The 15,396-nt window shown below is 35.8% G+C and overlaps 1 protein-coding gene across 5 annotated transcripts in view; it reads right to left on the bottom strand.

Annotated features, from left to right (window-relative positions):
- The window catches only part of LOC140166592 (putative transferase CAF17 homolog, mitochondrial), a 35,110-nt gene that overhangs the window by 5,927 nt on the left and 13,787 nt on the right, over nt 1-15,396 (bottom strand). For 2 of the 5 annotated variants that reach the window (XM_072190088.1, XM_072190089.1), the window contains exons 6-9: nt 14,902-15,001; nt 13,287-13,334; nt 10,813-10,929; nt 5,450-5,648 (exon numbers count right to left, since the gene is read on the bottom strand). In XM_072190088.1, the coding sequence (XP_072046189.1) occupies nt 5,492-5,648; nt 10,813-10,929; nt 13,287-13,334; nt 14,902-15,001 (422 nt within the window). In that variant the 3' untranslated portion in view covers nt 5,450-5,491. The remainder of the gene's footprint in view (nt 1-5,449; nt 5,649-10,812; nt 10,930-13,286; nt 13,335-14,901; nt 15,002-15,396) is intronic. The other 3 variants (XM_072190090.1, XM_072190092.1, XM_072190091.1) reach the window with 3 other exon arrangements.

Genomic DNA, 15,396 nt, shown 5'->3' with positions numbered 1-15,396 from the left:
TTCAAAAAAAGGAAGATGACCAAAAATTAAGGGTTCTGAAGGTTTAAAAGTAGGGAGTCTCCTGCGAAAAGAGGGAGAGTTGGCAGCTCTGGTAATGTCTGTTATGAGAGCAAAGTTATGGGATGATTTGCAAAATGTAGCAGTTCAATAGTTCTACAAATCTTATAAACAATAAGCAAAAAACAACAACAACATAATTTAATGCATTCTTACTTTACATTTAATAGCATTTGCACAATTATCTGCTAGTTAGTATAAGAGCAAAACAAGTTTTGTTCAAATATAAAGTCTGCCATCCCCTTGTTTTCTTTGGTGAAAAGCATGAAGCAACAGAAAAGATTGAATAGCAATGAAGCCATTTCTCATTCAAGCCATGGAGTGAATAGCCTGCTTTTCCAAGTGAAACCCACCCACCCCCTATGGAAGACATGACCTTAATCTTTCACACAAGGAGTGTGAATTTCAAATGGGGTTACCTGTATGGGCGACTCCATTTAAAATCTACACCCCCTGTGCTGGAGATCAAGGTCATGTCTTCCATAGGGGTGTATGGATTTCAGTTGAAATGACCCGTATAGTAAGCATACTATATCTAATATTTAGAATTTTTATATTAGATTGAGTGTACCTATAACAATATTGATTTTAAAATACCACAAGTGAGCAAACAAAAACATCTTATTTTACATCCAAATTCCTTTTATATATGCAACTTGTACACCAATTACCACTTACCTTTCTTCTAATAAATTATAATAATTGTCAACTTTAAATTGCCCTTGGGTCAAAATTCAAAATTTAGTGCAATTTTAAATCACCTGAAACATTCAATTGAGACTATACAACAGTTTATAACCTATGAATTCAATATGCAGATTTGCTCAAATTTAATTTCATAAGTTACCAATCACTAAAACAAAACACATTAAAATAATCACCATAAAAATTTCACAATTAAACAATTGCTAAAAAATGAACAAAAAACAAACAAAACAACCAAAGAAACAAATAATGCACAAAAAGAAAACAAAATCTACAAGATGGATAACAGAAAATAAAACATTAAAACTTAAAACTGTGTGACAAATATGGAACATTACTGTGAAACAATTTCTTTAAAAAAAGTGTCTTAAGACAATCCGATACCTTATGCAAGGAAGTTGCAACTGCTGCATTATTATTATGCACTTATAACCATCTTGCATAGTTTTTAAGTGATTCTAGAATCCATATTTAGCAATATGATTTTAAACAGTTGTTTTAAAAACGACTTTCTAAACTGAAATCAACTCAAGTTTGTCGAATTGCATAGTTAATAAGTGTGTGCAAAATACTCAACAACAAAACAACACAATAACAGAGTACAGGCACCCACTACTGCACATACAAATACCTCTAACAACTTTTACAAAAAACAAATCTAAAGAGCACCAAAGGACTAAAAGACTGGGCAAAACATACAATATTTCAAGTACAGAAGATCACTTTGGTTAGATTGTTTACATTAGCAATATGGTTAATTTATTCACGTAAGCAATATCTTGTTTACTCTAAGCTAAGTTGACAGATGTCCAGGACAGTCGATGCCATACTGACATACTTCAGAAGTCACTGAGAGTATTTATAGCACACACATTCACTCACGAACATCGCACTTCTGACATTGCAAGAACTTGAGAGGAGTGAAGTTCATGTATAAATATCCTAGTCTCTACAGGTAAACAAAGTTATAGATCAGCAACCACACCATGTCCGCATGGCTATGATTCTTCCACATATTTTTTTCACATAGCCATGGGTGTTAATTGTAAAAAATTAAGTACATTTTGCTTATACGATTTATTTTAAAGCTTTTTGCGATTGAAAGTTATTATGCAGATTCAGAGTGTGCAATCAAGTTGAAATTTTGGCTTGTAAACTCCACAAATTAGTCTGGCCTTGCTTTCAGAAGAGTTTGCACTTTGCTTTAAATCTCTGCCTATATTTTCAAGAAAGTGTGACTGTTTTATGATTCCTGAACGATAAGCTTAAATGAACTTATCAATAAAGTTGGTTTGGGAATTTTAGTTATGAGACTCTTTTTTTATCAAATTTATATAAAGATCATAAATTGGGCTATTCCAGTTGAAATCCATATACCCCCATGAAAGATGCAATCTTAATCTTCTACTTTCTCTCTCTCTCTAGTGACCTTGTAATTATTTTCACACTCCACAATCGAGACAATGAAAATGCTTAAGATGTGAAAAACTAAAAGAAGGTGTCAAAAGTGATTGATATCTGGTGTAATGGCCATAGTCAAATAATCTCTAAGCTTAGATCCTTCTCCTGACCAACTCCTAAGTGAGAAAGACCCCCCACCCAACCAACTCTAAGTAAGAAAGACCCCCTACCAACTCTTAAGTAAGAAAGACCTCCCCACCCAACCAACTTATGCAAGATCAACTAGGAGCTGCAAGTTTTATACACATGCTCTGGGACATGCTCATTTCCACTGATCTAATAATCTAATATTGAGGAACTACATGTACATAAAAACAAACAGCAATTTAGCAGCAAATTTAAATCACAATATATTTACTTTTAAAATGGATATAAACAAAGACCAGTGTCTTAGTCATAGAATGTTAATAGGGCACATAACAAATTGTTTAGTACATCTGATGAATATGTGGGATCCTTATAGATAAATTCAAAACCAAGAACATAGTTTTAATAAAAATTTCAAAGAATTAGAGCCCTACGTGTAGTCAAAAACAGAGAGTACAACTAGATTAGTAAGTTTTTAGCGGGTTTGCCGTTGGACAGGTTTAGAACTGTCAGGCTTTCATCAGGAGTAGCTCTGACTTCTTCAGGACAAAGTACCTAATTATGAGACATGTTGGCCACCCCTTGCCTACTGATGGCTCTGAAAAGAGCTGTTCACTTAAGACTGGCCCTTGTGAACAGTGAACAAAGCACACCTCGTCTATCTGCTAATGTAAAAGTTTTTGTTGCCTCTGAAAAAAGCTGTTTACTGAAGACCGCACCTTGTCAACAGAAAAACTAAGTGGTGGCTCTGAATAGAGCTGTTCACCAAAGATTGCCAAGGGGTGACCTACATGTCTCATATTTAGGTACATTGTCCTGAAAAGGTCAGAACTACTCCTGACAAAAGCTTGACAGTTCTAAACTTGTCCGGCGGCTGATCTGCTAAAAACTTAACTGTTATGAACTCACATTGTAAAAGCCTATTCCACAATTTGCAAAATTAGATGTCCATTTAAAATCTTAACCACCTAATATACAGCAAGTTTGTGTAACAGATATGTACATTTTCTTATTCATGATCAGTTCACGATTATAGCAAGATGGGAATGAAGCTACATGTGCAACATGAGGAGAGTGGATGGTAGGATAGGTAAAACACATCAAATAAAAAGTTAAAAAAGAAAATAATGACAAAAATACATGAACCTAGGCCAGCAGGCTTGATGTACAAGCACAAGGCATAAGCAACAGAACGGTCATAATATCAGCAAAGCATACTCCATGATCCAATTATATACACAGGTATGGTGTCAAAGGTTGTTTACAAATAACCCAAATCTGTTTGTTTTTTCTTTCAATTTTTGCTTTTAATTTGTAATTAAGCAATAATCAAGTTTTCAAAATTACAAGTGAGAATAGCTACTTCTCAACATTAAAGCTATAATGTATGATCTTATAATATGAAATTGGTTAATTTTTTTCAAACCTGATTTTTTTGCATATTTGTAATGTTTACACATGTCCGAACTAGCACCTAAATGGAATCGGCCTAATTTGTTGTCTTTGTCGGTCAACAGAGCAAAGTTCGACATATTATCATAATTTAAAAATTATGATAATATGTCCTCCCATAGAACTGTGTGTTAAATGGCCAAAATAACCAGTGGGGTTTCTTTCACTTTACCTTGTTGTTTCAACGTAAAATAGACAGCAACCCTTCTCGTCAGTTATTACTAATAATATTATTTCAACATTTTGAATAAAGAATAACAAAATCAAAATTTGACTTTAAGGGGGCTATCATCACTCTCCTTGAAAATCAAACCCTGGATTTCAGGAGAGCTCTTAAAGTTATGCTCTTTGATAATCAAACCATGGATTTCAGGAGAGCTCCTAAGTTACGCTCCTTGAAAATCAAACCCTGGATTTCAGGAGAGCTCTTAAATTTATGCTCTTTGATAATCAAACCATGGATTTCAGGAGAGCTCCTAAGTTACGCTCCTTGAAAATCAAACCATGGATTTCAGGAGAGCTCTTAAACGCTCCTTAAAAATCAAACAATGGATTTCAGGAGAGCTCTTAAGTTACACTCATTGAAAATCAAACAATAGATTTCTGGAGAGCTCTTAAAGGCTCCTTGAAAATCAAACCATGGATTTCAGGAGAGCTCTTAAACTAGAGTCCGAAGTTTACCGTTTTCTAAAATCCATTTTCCGTGTTGTAATCCGTGTTGTAAAATTTGTAAATACATGTTTTATGAATAAACCTTAAAAGGTATAAACAACGATTATGAATGATATTAATGTCACAATAAAGTATCAATATCGCGATCATTATGCTCTGATTGGAATATTCTCATGATAATAGGCCGACAGTTACGATGTTTGTATGGATAGGGGGTTCATGCCTTGATAATATACCTTTATTTCGATATTATTTTTTATCATAAAAATTGACACACACAACATTTATTTCTCTTTTCTTTTAACAATTTTTGTCACGTCATGCAAAAATGTCATTTTCTGTGTTGTACCTCCGATTCCGTGATTTTTTTCCATTTTCCGTAAAACGGACAACTTCGGACTCGCTCCTTGGAAATCAAACCACGGATTTCAGGAGAGCTCTTAAACGCTTCTTAAATATCAAACCATGGATTTCAGGAGTGCTCTTAAGTTACGCTCCTTGAAAATCAAACCATGGATTTCAGGAGAGCTATCAATCACTCCTTCAAAATCAAACGATGGATTTCAGGAGAGCTATCAATGACTCCTTCAAAATCAAACCATGGAATTCTGGAGTGCTATTTTTTTATAACTTTCCATTGAAAATCAACCCATAAATTTAAGTAGGGCTAAAGAATTACTTTCGTTTATCAAACTATGGACTACATACCTAGGTATATTTTGGATCATGAAGTTAACAAACTCAGATGACAAGTAAAAGTTTGATAAATGTTGCGACAGTACAAAGACATGCAGTGAGGAAAAATGCCCCTGCATTAAGACGTGCCATATATGGGTATTAAAAGAAGAAAGAAAAGTGATCACTGGTGGTCAGATTTGGAATGAACAGGTATCAAAAGTTTCATGAACTACAAAATTATGAACAACAAACAAAAAAATGTTCCGCAACGAGAAGATAAAAAAATATATAAAAAAAACTAGTTACACAATCTATAAAAAAAATCCATTCTTCTCACCTTAAATATACATACAATTTGAAGCTTGTTGACCTCAGGAGATCAAGAGGTCATTTTCATTTGTAGCTTCTTTTTGACCACCTTCACCACTCTTTTCCTGTTCACGTTCTCCGGACCAAACCACTCTGGCGCGTGGCATTCTAGCTTTAGAGAACTGCCACGTCTAACATCAGCACACCAGAAGTGCCCATGATGGTTACTGTATGACCAACCACAAGTATGATAGCAACAAAGCAGGGACAAAACAATTCAATACTACATGCATGTATGCGATGTATTGTGGGCTGGCCAGCAGAGTATGTTTATAAATGATGCACACCGACAGTTTATTGTTAGTTCCTCGTGATCTTGGTCTGTTTTGCACTGACCATGGCAGCAGGGGCATCTATAATTTGCTTTGTATTTCTTTTTTGACACAAAACCTTATTTTGGCTGCCCAAGTTGCTGATGGCTCCGCCGTATGTTTAAACTTCCAACAGCCCATCCACTCCAAAGATGCAAGTGGAAGCTAATGTTTGCAGGCTATAGTGCAGCTATTATAGGCAAATATTGAATTCTTGATCATGAGAGGATGTACATTCTGCGTCAGCGAACTTTTAGTTGAACAACACCATCGCATGACCTACGTGACTGAACCTTGACCTTGCCCAGCGACAACTGTATTCGAAAACTGGGATTGATCAATTCTCAAAAGCTGTTTTTGTTCTGTAAGCATAATGCTCTTTACATAGTACACTTGACGTAAATATCTGTGCGTATCCACGTTGGCTCTCATGATCGAGAATTAGATAATTTGCCTATAGTTGAAGAATGAAATTTGAATTCACTGCATTGCCATTATTGTGACTGCATATTAGGTTTTATACTTATAAGCTATGATAGCAAAGAAGTCTCATAAACAATGCCTATCCCATAGGTGGGGCAAGTGGAAAAGTTTATGGGTGAAAAACTGCACTACTTGTAAGCTATAGGAGTGCATAAAGGCTATCATAATCATTGAGCACAGATGTTCTGCTTACAGTCTAAACAGGTTAGCCTTTAGTCTACCTCTCTATCAGGTTGGTTGGGATATCACCAAAACCATATGGCCCCAAAGTAAGCACAACAGGTCCATAGTGCCAAATTGCAGTTTCATCACAAGAATATTTGGGCACTATGCTCCAACAACACAATTGTTGTTACGGTAATTAAAAAATCAGACATTTTTCTTTTTTACCATAATTGGTTTCTGCAGTATAGTGGATGTCAGTCACTCAAGTGGAGCTGGTGGGTGTGTCAAGTAAATAGGTTATAGCCTATCAACCACTGTGGTGTGCACCACTAGATGAATGCAAATGTGTTGATTGATTTCAATCCATTCCCTATGGTCATATGATTTTTTAAGGAAAGTACCTGCAAACCATGAATGTCCTTTATGTATCTTTTTCAAAAGGTGCAGGGAGAAAGTTTCCCCAAAATAAAAGGGTTTGAAATTTATAACAAAATCAACCACAACTTACTAGTTTTCAGTTGATTTTAGACCCGAGTCCTGGTCACAAAATATGTACTTTTGCGGTGCCTCTATACAGAACTTTGAAATTAAAATACCCTCTAGTAATAACCTTTTGGATAAAGTATGCCCTATAGACCTTTTCATATCAAGATCGGAAAAGTTCGGAAAACCGCGATATTTATTTAGTAAGCTAGGGGGTCAAATTGTACCCAAACTGGCAGACAAGAAATGTCATGAATTACGACACCCTTTTGCGCGAAAATACAGCTTATTATGCCAATTTGAACATGGGTCATCGCCCAGAAATATTTTCCTAGCATATTGAGCTAACACCTCAGCTACTTGGTTTTTCACAATAAGATACTAATGGAAAGAAATGGATAATGTCCGTAATTTTTCGTCATTTTTTTTTATAACGTGTTTGTTTACGTTCATCACCTCTTCCATAGTCAGTCTCTTACACAACGCTACAACCACACGCTTAATTGCACGTTGAGTATCATTGGCAAAAGTACCTCTCTCGTCCCTAAATTGACAATCGAAAGTTCATCGTAGTTATGATGCCTGTTACACATTGGAACTTCGCACTGTACATGATGCTGAAGAGGTATTTTATGCGTCGCGATCGGGCGCACGACTGGGGAAATTATTTCATGCTTCGGGTTTTATCGGAATTACTCAGTATGAAAAGGTCTATAGAGTAAAGCTTACTATGTGTAAGCTGACAATTCATTCGGCCAAGTATGTATTCTTGGCAAATAAAATGGAAAGAAAGCACACAAATGAGCAATTCTCAGTTTTTGAATTGTCCCCAATTCTTTTCTTTTTTTATACAAAAATTCCAAGGTAGAACTAGTAAGTCCGGGGAGGCATTAACACAAATGGTCACATGGTATGCTCCCCTAGAAAAAGACCACTGAATTTTACCCAAACAGTGCTATGAAAGACCTTTAATTTTGATAATTTCAGCTTTAAATGACCAAATAAATGCTCATTCATTCTCATTCAAAACCCTTGATTTTAACAATTCGCTGCCCCAAAAGACCCCTTTTACTGATCCGCTGTCAGCTCCCAAAGATCCACCATATCAAGTCCCCCCCCCCACCAGCGATAAGTATTCTCCTGGAGCCTTACAATTCTAGAGGAGTCATAGGTTGCTGGTCTTTACTGTGTGTAAGAGTGAGAGAGCGAGAAGAGTTCAGAGAAAGGGCTATTCCAGTTGAAATACATACACCCCCTATGGAAGACATTCCCTTAATGTTCCACACAGGGACAGTGAATTTCAAATGGGGTTACCTGAATGGGAAACTCCATTTGAAATCTAAACCCACTGTGTGACAGATGAAGGTCATGTCTTCTATACGGAGGTGTATGGATTTCAACTGGAATAGCCCAAAGAGAGAGAGAGAGAGAGCGAAAGAGGTAGAGAGGATGTATCGTGGTGTGTGGGTGTAGGGGTGTATCTGTGTATGTAGATGTGTGCATATCAACCTACAAACAAGGACACATGTTAATTTGGATAAGGATGTCTCATTAGCAGAGCTTTCAGGTGATCCAAGCACCAAAAAGTCTAAGAGCAAATCCTGGGTCCTTGTTTGGCAGTGAAATACACATGTGTGCACATTTGTGTGTCATGGTATGTAAGCATATTTAATTGTAAGAGTGTCACTTTTGTCTCTAAAGAGCCACTCCCTAACTGCATGTTTTTATGCATAAGAATGCATTTATTTGTTTATTAAACTAAGGTCCAATCCCTAACTGGTATCTATATAATCATTCCCTAATACTGATATCCACTCCCTATAGTTATGCACATGTTCAGGGCTGGCCTGTTACTACCATTTGCCTCCATGCCAAAGAGTAATACATTTGGCATCAGAATGAAGTCAATTCATCAGTCCTAGCATTAAAGGTGAGACAAGTGTATTTTACACTCCAAAAGTTGCAATACAACTTTCGAAGTAGTACTTTCCTAAACTATCATTTCCAAAAACTGGTAACATGCCAGCCCTGTCAGCATGTGCTAAATGTCATCCCTGGTGCGTATGTACTGAGCAATCAATCCAATAAAACATAAAATTAATTTTTGCTGCGATGTGGAAAAGTTATCGTTTAAGAAATTTCTTTTTTTTTAAATCAACTTTAGCTAGCATAGATCCCCAAAAATAACTAATACCAAAAGTTGAAAATTATGAAATTAATATATGGATTAAAACAAAGTGAAATGGTATGACACTTTCTTTCAAAATTGCTCTGTACACACAATATCCCATCAATTCTTATAGTCAATGGTTTGTAAAGTAAAATTTAATTTACACTCCATCATTGAGTGACAAGCAATTGGTGTTTTAACCAATGAGTAAGCATGTTTTTCCTGACACAACAAGAAACACTCCACCTCATTGGTTAAAAGCTAATCACTCATTGCTCATTGGTTGAATGTAAATTGGGCTTTAGTCCACTCCCTAACACATAAAGCAATATTCATTGTAATTCAATCACCACACACACATAAAATAACACATAATTATATAATTATGTCTGAAAAATGATGCATTGCAACTTCACATCATGATAATCGGTGCATATCATGCATTTATATAGAAAGTCAAAATATTTGGCTGAATGATCAGAACTGATGATATTATATAACAGTTTGTTATCTACAAAAATATTTAAATTGATATAGTTAAGTCATCATGGCTTCTCCATAGACACGAATGACTTTTTTAAATGCATTTGCCATAAATAGAAAAGCAATATAGGGCAGTACATAATTGGCATAATAATTAATACCATGACTCTTAAAATGAGCTTCAATGGGAGGCATGAGAGATTAAATGAGCTAATCATATTCCAGTTGAAATCCATACACTCCCTACGAAAAACATGACCTTAATCTCCCACACAAGGAGTGTGAATTTCAAATAGGGTTTACTTGATGGGTGACACCATTTGATATCTACACCCCCTGTGTGGGAGATGAAAGTCATGTCTTCCATAGTAGGTATGTGGATATCAACTTGAATAGCCCAATGACAGTGCCAGTTGATGCCTGCATCCATTTCTTTTTATGGAGAAGCCACAATGATATAAATGTGCAACTAGTCCAAAACACAACTGAAAGACTGTTGAGGTTCATTAAAATATCTTATTTATTTTAGTTATAAAAATCAAGGGAGCAAGTGTGTGAAGTACAATGCACCACCAAATACGTAATAACAGTGTTGTAGCTACAATGGGCGGTGGTGTGCGGCAGAGCACACCATTCAGTTTTAGAGCCCACCACTCAGCTGCAATTATAGCACTGGAGCCCAACACTCAAGAGGCCAAAATTGCACCATTTTGTTTAATTAGTCAAGAATTCTGTCAATTTTGGCAAGAAAGTGCCAAATATGCAAGATTTTCATCAAATGTCACCCACCACTAAAAATATCCTAGCTACAACCCTGCATAACACACTCATTCAGTAATATTTTTCATATCTGGTTCACTTCAGAGTGCAAGATATTTATATCTGGTTCACTTCAGAGTGCAAGAAAAACTTGACCAAAACTTGAGTGGCTATATTTACCCATAATTTTAATTGTCAATAAGGTTTAGGAACTTTTATATTTCCTGTATTGTATACACACAAATCCAAAAACTGAAGAAACATTCTTAAAGTTAAAAGGAGAGATTATATAGACACAAGACAAATGAAAATGAAGAAAAGATGTTCACAAAAAGCCTAGGAGTCATATAGGTAATTGGATATTAAATTGCATCAAATTACAACAAGATATATTTCAAAAATAATTTCTTTGCAAATTTAACTAAATGTGCCAAATGTTACACAAATAAAGATGGATGTACATAACATGATACTGACCATACATTGACCCTCATAAGGCCGAGTCCGTACTGTCCGAGATGACCCCTAGCTCTTCCAGCATCTTTGCCATCAGGAGTTGTTATAACTGAACCTGGGGTCAGTAGACCATCACCACTGAAACAATGAAAATCAATAATAAAAGGGATAAGTTAATAGAGATAGAGACAATTCCATAGAGACAGAAAAAACGAAAGAAAAGCATCATTTATTTTTACCCAATCATGTGTGTACTGTATATCCAAAACAAAGATCATAATTAAAACTAGCAGTCGATAGCTGCATATTTTATATCATATTTAAGACCCCATTCGTTAAAATCAGTTCAGAAATAAAGACATGGAGATTCAAAATTCAAGGGGAACATTAAAATTAAACTTTTGATTTTGGTCCCTTCCTTGGGCTTTTGATCACCATTTCTTTAATTTCAACAAAATGAGGTCTTAAATCACAGCCAAAAGGTACAGGTATTGGCTCAGCTGCTGGTTTTCATTTTGACATACTTGGCATCATTGAGGACATACAGGGGTGAAAATAACTGGTACCTTAACCCCCTAAACACTATCTGCCGATCTAACATTGCCTCTGATTGGTTACTTACATGATATTTTCACTTAAATCACCAATCAGAAAGAAGCTTTGCAAATAATTCACCCTAATTTTTTTGTGTGGTGAAATTATTCTAACAATGTTGCTGTTTGGTCCAATTGATAATGAAAACTTCTTTTTGGCCAATTGGCAGGTAGTTCTCATGGGGTTAATTCTTTTGTTGTCTGTCCATTGTATCAAAGGAAAAGTACAAGAATGTCCTATCACCAATAGTAATGCCTTGTACACATTTAACAGTTTCTGTATTCTACATGTACATTGTACACATGACACCTAACAGCTATATGGCAGATAGGGTTTCTTGCCCTAACCCCTCAATGTGGTCCTTTCATCACACTTCCAGTTTGTAAAGCGTGGGGCCAGGGGTATCTACAACCGGAAGGTTGGGGACAGGGGTGTCTTTTCTTCCGGATAGCTGCAATCACTCTTGATACTCCCATGCTCGGACAATATCCTTCCCCAGATATTTACACAATGTTGTACCTGTACCTTCCCCGCCCCAACAATTTTCTTCCCTATAGTGATCTGTCATGTGCCAATCTTTTTATTAGAACTTTAAATTGCTATAAGTACTTATTTGTCTTTTTTCTTATATTTTTGAATCTACATCCTCCAAATCTTCCCTAAAGGGATAAATTACTCCAAAATCTTATCAGCAGAAACAGGGGTTGCACCTCTGACATCCACACACATCAGTAAAATCTTGTCACCACAGACAGAGGCCACAAGAAAACAAGAAATAGGTAGAAAATTAAAGAATAGAAGGAAAATGGAAGTAAAAAAAGGGAATTGTTTAAGAAAATGTAAGTACATATTATATATATCTGTTCACAGTGTAAAACATTTCAAAAGCAACAAGAAAAAAGTGGATTCTACAATATATGCTGCTATATAAAAGTACCAAGTTAACACAGCTTAAGATACATGTATATGTGATGCGATCAATCAAATCAGTCGGAAATATTGATTTTGAGATATAGCAAAACAAAAGAAGTATTTTCTTTTGTTTCTTATTGTTTTGGAAACTCTTAAATTGCTCATATCTTTGGAACTAGTTGTTCAATTTCATAAGTTTTCTGCATAATTCAGCTTTGTAAATGCTTTTTACTATCCTATAAGAAACTGAAAATTTAATATTTCCGAGTTGCGACTGATTTTGCTTGATCGCATCACATATTATTAGTACAATACAACACAACATTTCTCACTATCACAAAGCTTCGCTATTTAGTAGGCTTGATGATAATAATGGAAAGAACATAGTATGCACATTTTAAGTTAGATTGTTATGATGGTACCTCCATAACTCCAGACACATACGTAGACCACTATAATATGATACAAGTGATACAATTTTAGACATAGGTTAACAGAGTTTATTGCCCACAGAGAAAAGCAGAGTTGTAATGAATCACGACTTGTGACTTGAGATTAAACAAGACAATTGACTCTGGTTATATTCTATGATTCAACCCCTTGGATTTGGAAAAGTGACTCAATTTGAGCTCAAGTCCAAATAACTTGACTCAATCTGATTTTTTGGTGACTCATTACAGCTTGCAGCAAAGCAATCTACAAGTGCCCACTCCTGTATGTGCAACAAAGATTGGTTTAATGTGCAGGTTACTGAAATTTGTGCACATCCACATCACACACCAGTTTGCAATTTTCCAGATCATCTTAAACTATGTGTAACCCAAAACCTAACCATAACCAAAGCCACATCCCAACCTATATTAGATTAGTCCAAAGCAAGTCCAGCTAGGTGCAAAGTGTATACTGGAATTATCTGAGACGAAAATTTTTGTCTCTGGGAATTAGGCCAAATATTGTGTGCATATTTTACATAGAAAACATAGCCTTACCATTTACTACCAGACTCATCTGTTCCTGTGTTTTCTTTGTGTGTACTGCTGTATACCATGAGAGGAAAGGGAAACAACGCAGGGCTCAAAATAAGTAAGGCTGCTGAAAAAAGCACCATACATGCAGACCAGCAGGGCACCGATCAGCAAGGCAGTCCATTCTCCTGACAGCTCTCCTTAACATTCTAAGGTAAAGTGGCAAGTTTTTTGTTTTATAAAACAGCAAATTCTGTGTTCTTCCGTAATGAAAATGTTCACCTTTCTATTTTCTTCCAAGGCCATGAAACAAGTGAAAAACAGTTACATTTGTACGACATCCGTCATATGATTCAACAACTTGTCCCCATGATAAAAATGTTCGCAAAATGTTCCTCTTCAAACTTTTTTTCTTATTTTTCAATTGTATTTTATTTATTTTAAATTTTTAATAGCAAAAATACAGTTTTCTGTGCTTTTCTGTGTTCTAATTCTTTTCCGTGAATTTGTGTACATTTTCTGTGATACGGAAAACTTGCCACTTTATCCTAAGGGGAGCCATACTCTCTTCATCATTCCCAGGTGAGCAACATCTCACATGCAATTTTTGTAAATCAAACACAACATAAAGTTGAGACAAGTCCATTTCATGAGGAAAGTTTTGTTTGTCATCACAGACAACCAAGAGGAGAATGGCATTCAGAATGCTCATGAATTTTCTGATAACAAAAGTCAAACCTCAAAACTCCTGGTAAGTAAGACAACTCGCCTCATGAAACGTTCCCATCAATCATGCAGTTCAGTGTTTAACATAGGCATGCTGCCTAGTTTCCAGTCATTTTCCCAAGCCATGATATCTGAATGTTTAAATTATTTCCTAGAAGATATTGCCATATTTGTCTTAAGGACCATGCAGAATGCAGTGACAGGCCATGAATTGTAACAATCTATGCAAGCATTCTTGTATAACACTTTCATGCAAGGAGTGCTGCGTGCAAGTCTGATAAAATGTTTATTTCCCTAAAAGCCAAATTTCCCACAAACATAGCAATATTTTTTTTCAATGTATTTCTTTACATTTGGGATGCAAATGATTAATTCTGTCAATCGATACAACCTTCTCACACTTTTTGTAATGATCAGCTTCACTACAACATATATTACCGTAAAATCTTAATAATTAGCATACGTGCTTACTATCGAGTGCTTTTAAAACAGGCAAACATGAAGAGCCCCAACCACAAAAGTGAAAAGGGTTTTGAGCAAATCATCGATATACATAGTTAAATATAAACAAGTAAACCTACAAATGTGTGTCTCAACCCCATTAGCTCAGTTGGTAAAGCGCTGGACTTTTGGTACAATTTCATGTTTTCTAAAGCGCTCGATAGTAAACACATTATGCTAGCTATCAAGTTTTTACGGTACATCTATACACCCCCCAATGGAAGACATGGCCTTAATTTTCCACACAGGGGATGTAGATTTCAAATGGAATCACCCATTCAGGTAATCCCATTTGAAATTCACACTCCCCTGTAGATGATTATTATGTCTTCCATAAGGGGTGTATGGATTTCAACTGGAATAGCCTATTGTACCATCCATACCTTATTATTGTCTTGCAATGTATACGTACCCTGTGATCTCCAGAGGCATAATCCTCTTGCGTATGACACCTGTGTGATGTGTACGGGCAGTCAGCTCTTGACCCAAGTAGCACCCTTTCTCAAAACTCACTGAAAACAAGAGAGAAAATATTCCAAAGCAAATAAATACTTATTAATTAATAATGTTCTTCTTGCCAAAACTAATTCAAATTTTTACTGACCTGACTTCTGGTTGATTGGTCACCAAATAAATACTTGTTTCTGCTTTGGTTAGATGGGCATGGAAATCAGTAAGACCACACTCTGCCAACTACATGTACTCTGGTACCCAGAGGTTGGGTGCAGTTATCAGAACCAGTGATCATTTCCCTTCTCTTTTCAAATAGCTTTGACATGCCCTGATTTCTTCCATTTTTGCACTTTTCATGCCACAGATAAAAAGTACAAAATATGTCTAAAAATCTCAAATATCACGGCGGCCAGCATCCCACAGGAGGAACAAGAGGGGTGCAAGACTTTGGGGA

This window comes from Amphiura filiformis, chromosome 12, assembly GCF_039555335.1.
Source record: "Amphiura filiformis chromosome 12, Afil_fr2py, whole genome shotgun sequence".
Classification (NCBI taxonomy): Eukaryota; Metazoa; Echinodermata; class Ophiuroidea; order Amphilepidida; family Amphiuridae; genus Amphiura; species Amphiura filiformis.
This window is presented reverse-complemented; position numbering and strand designations above follow the sequence as displayed.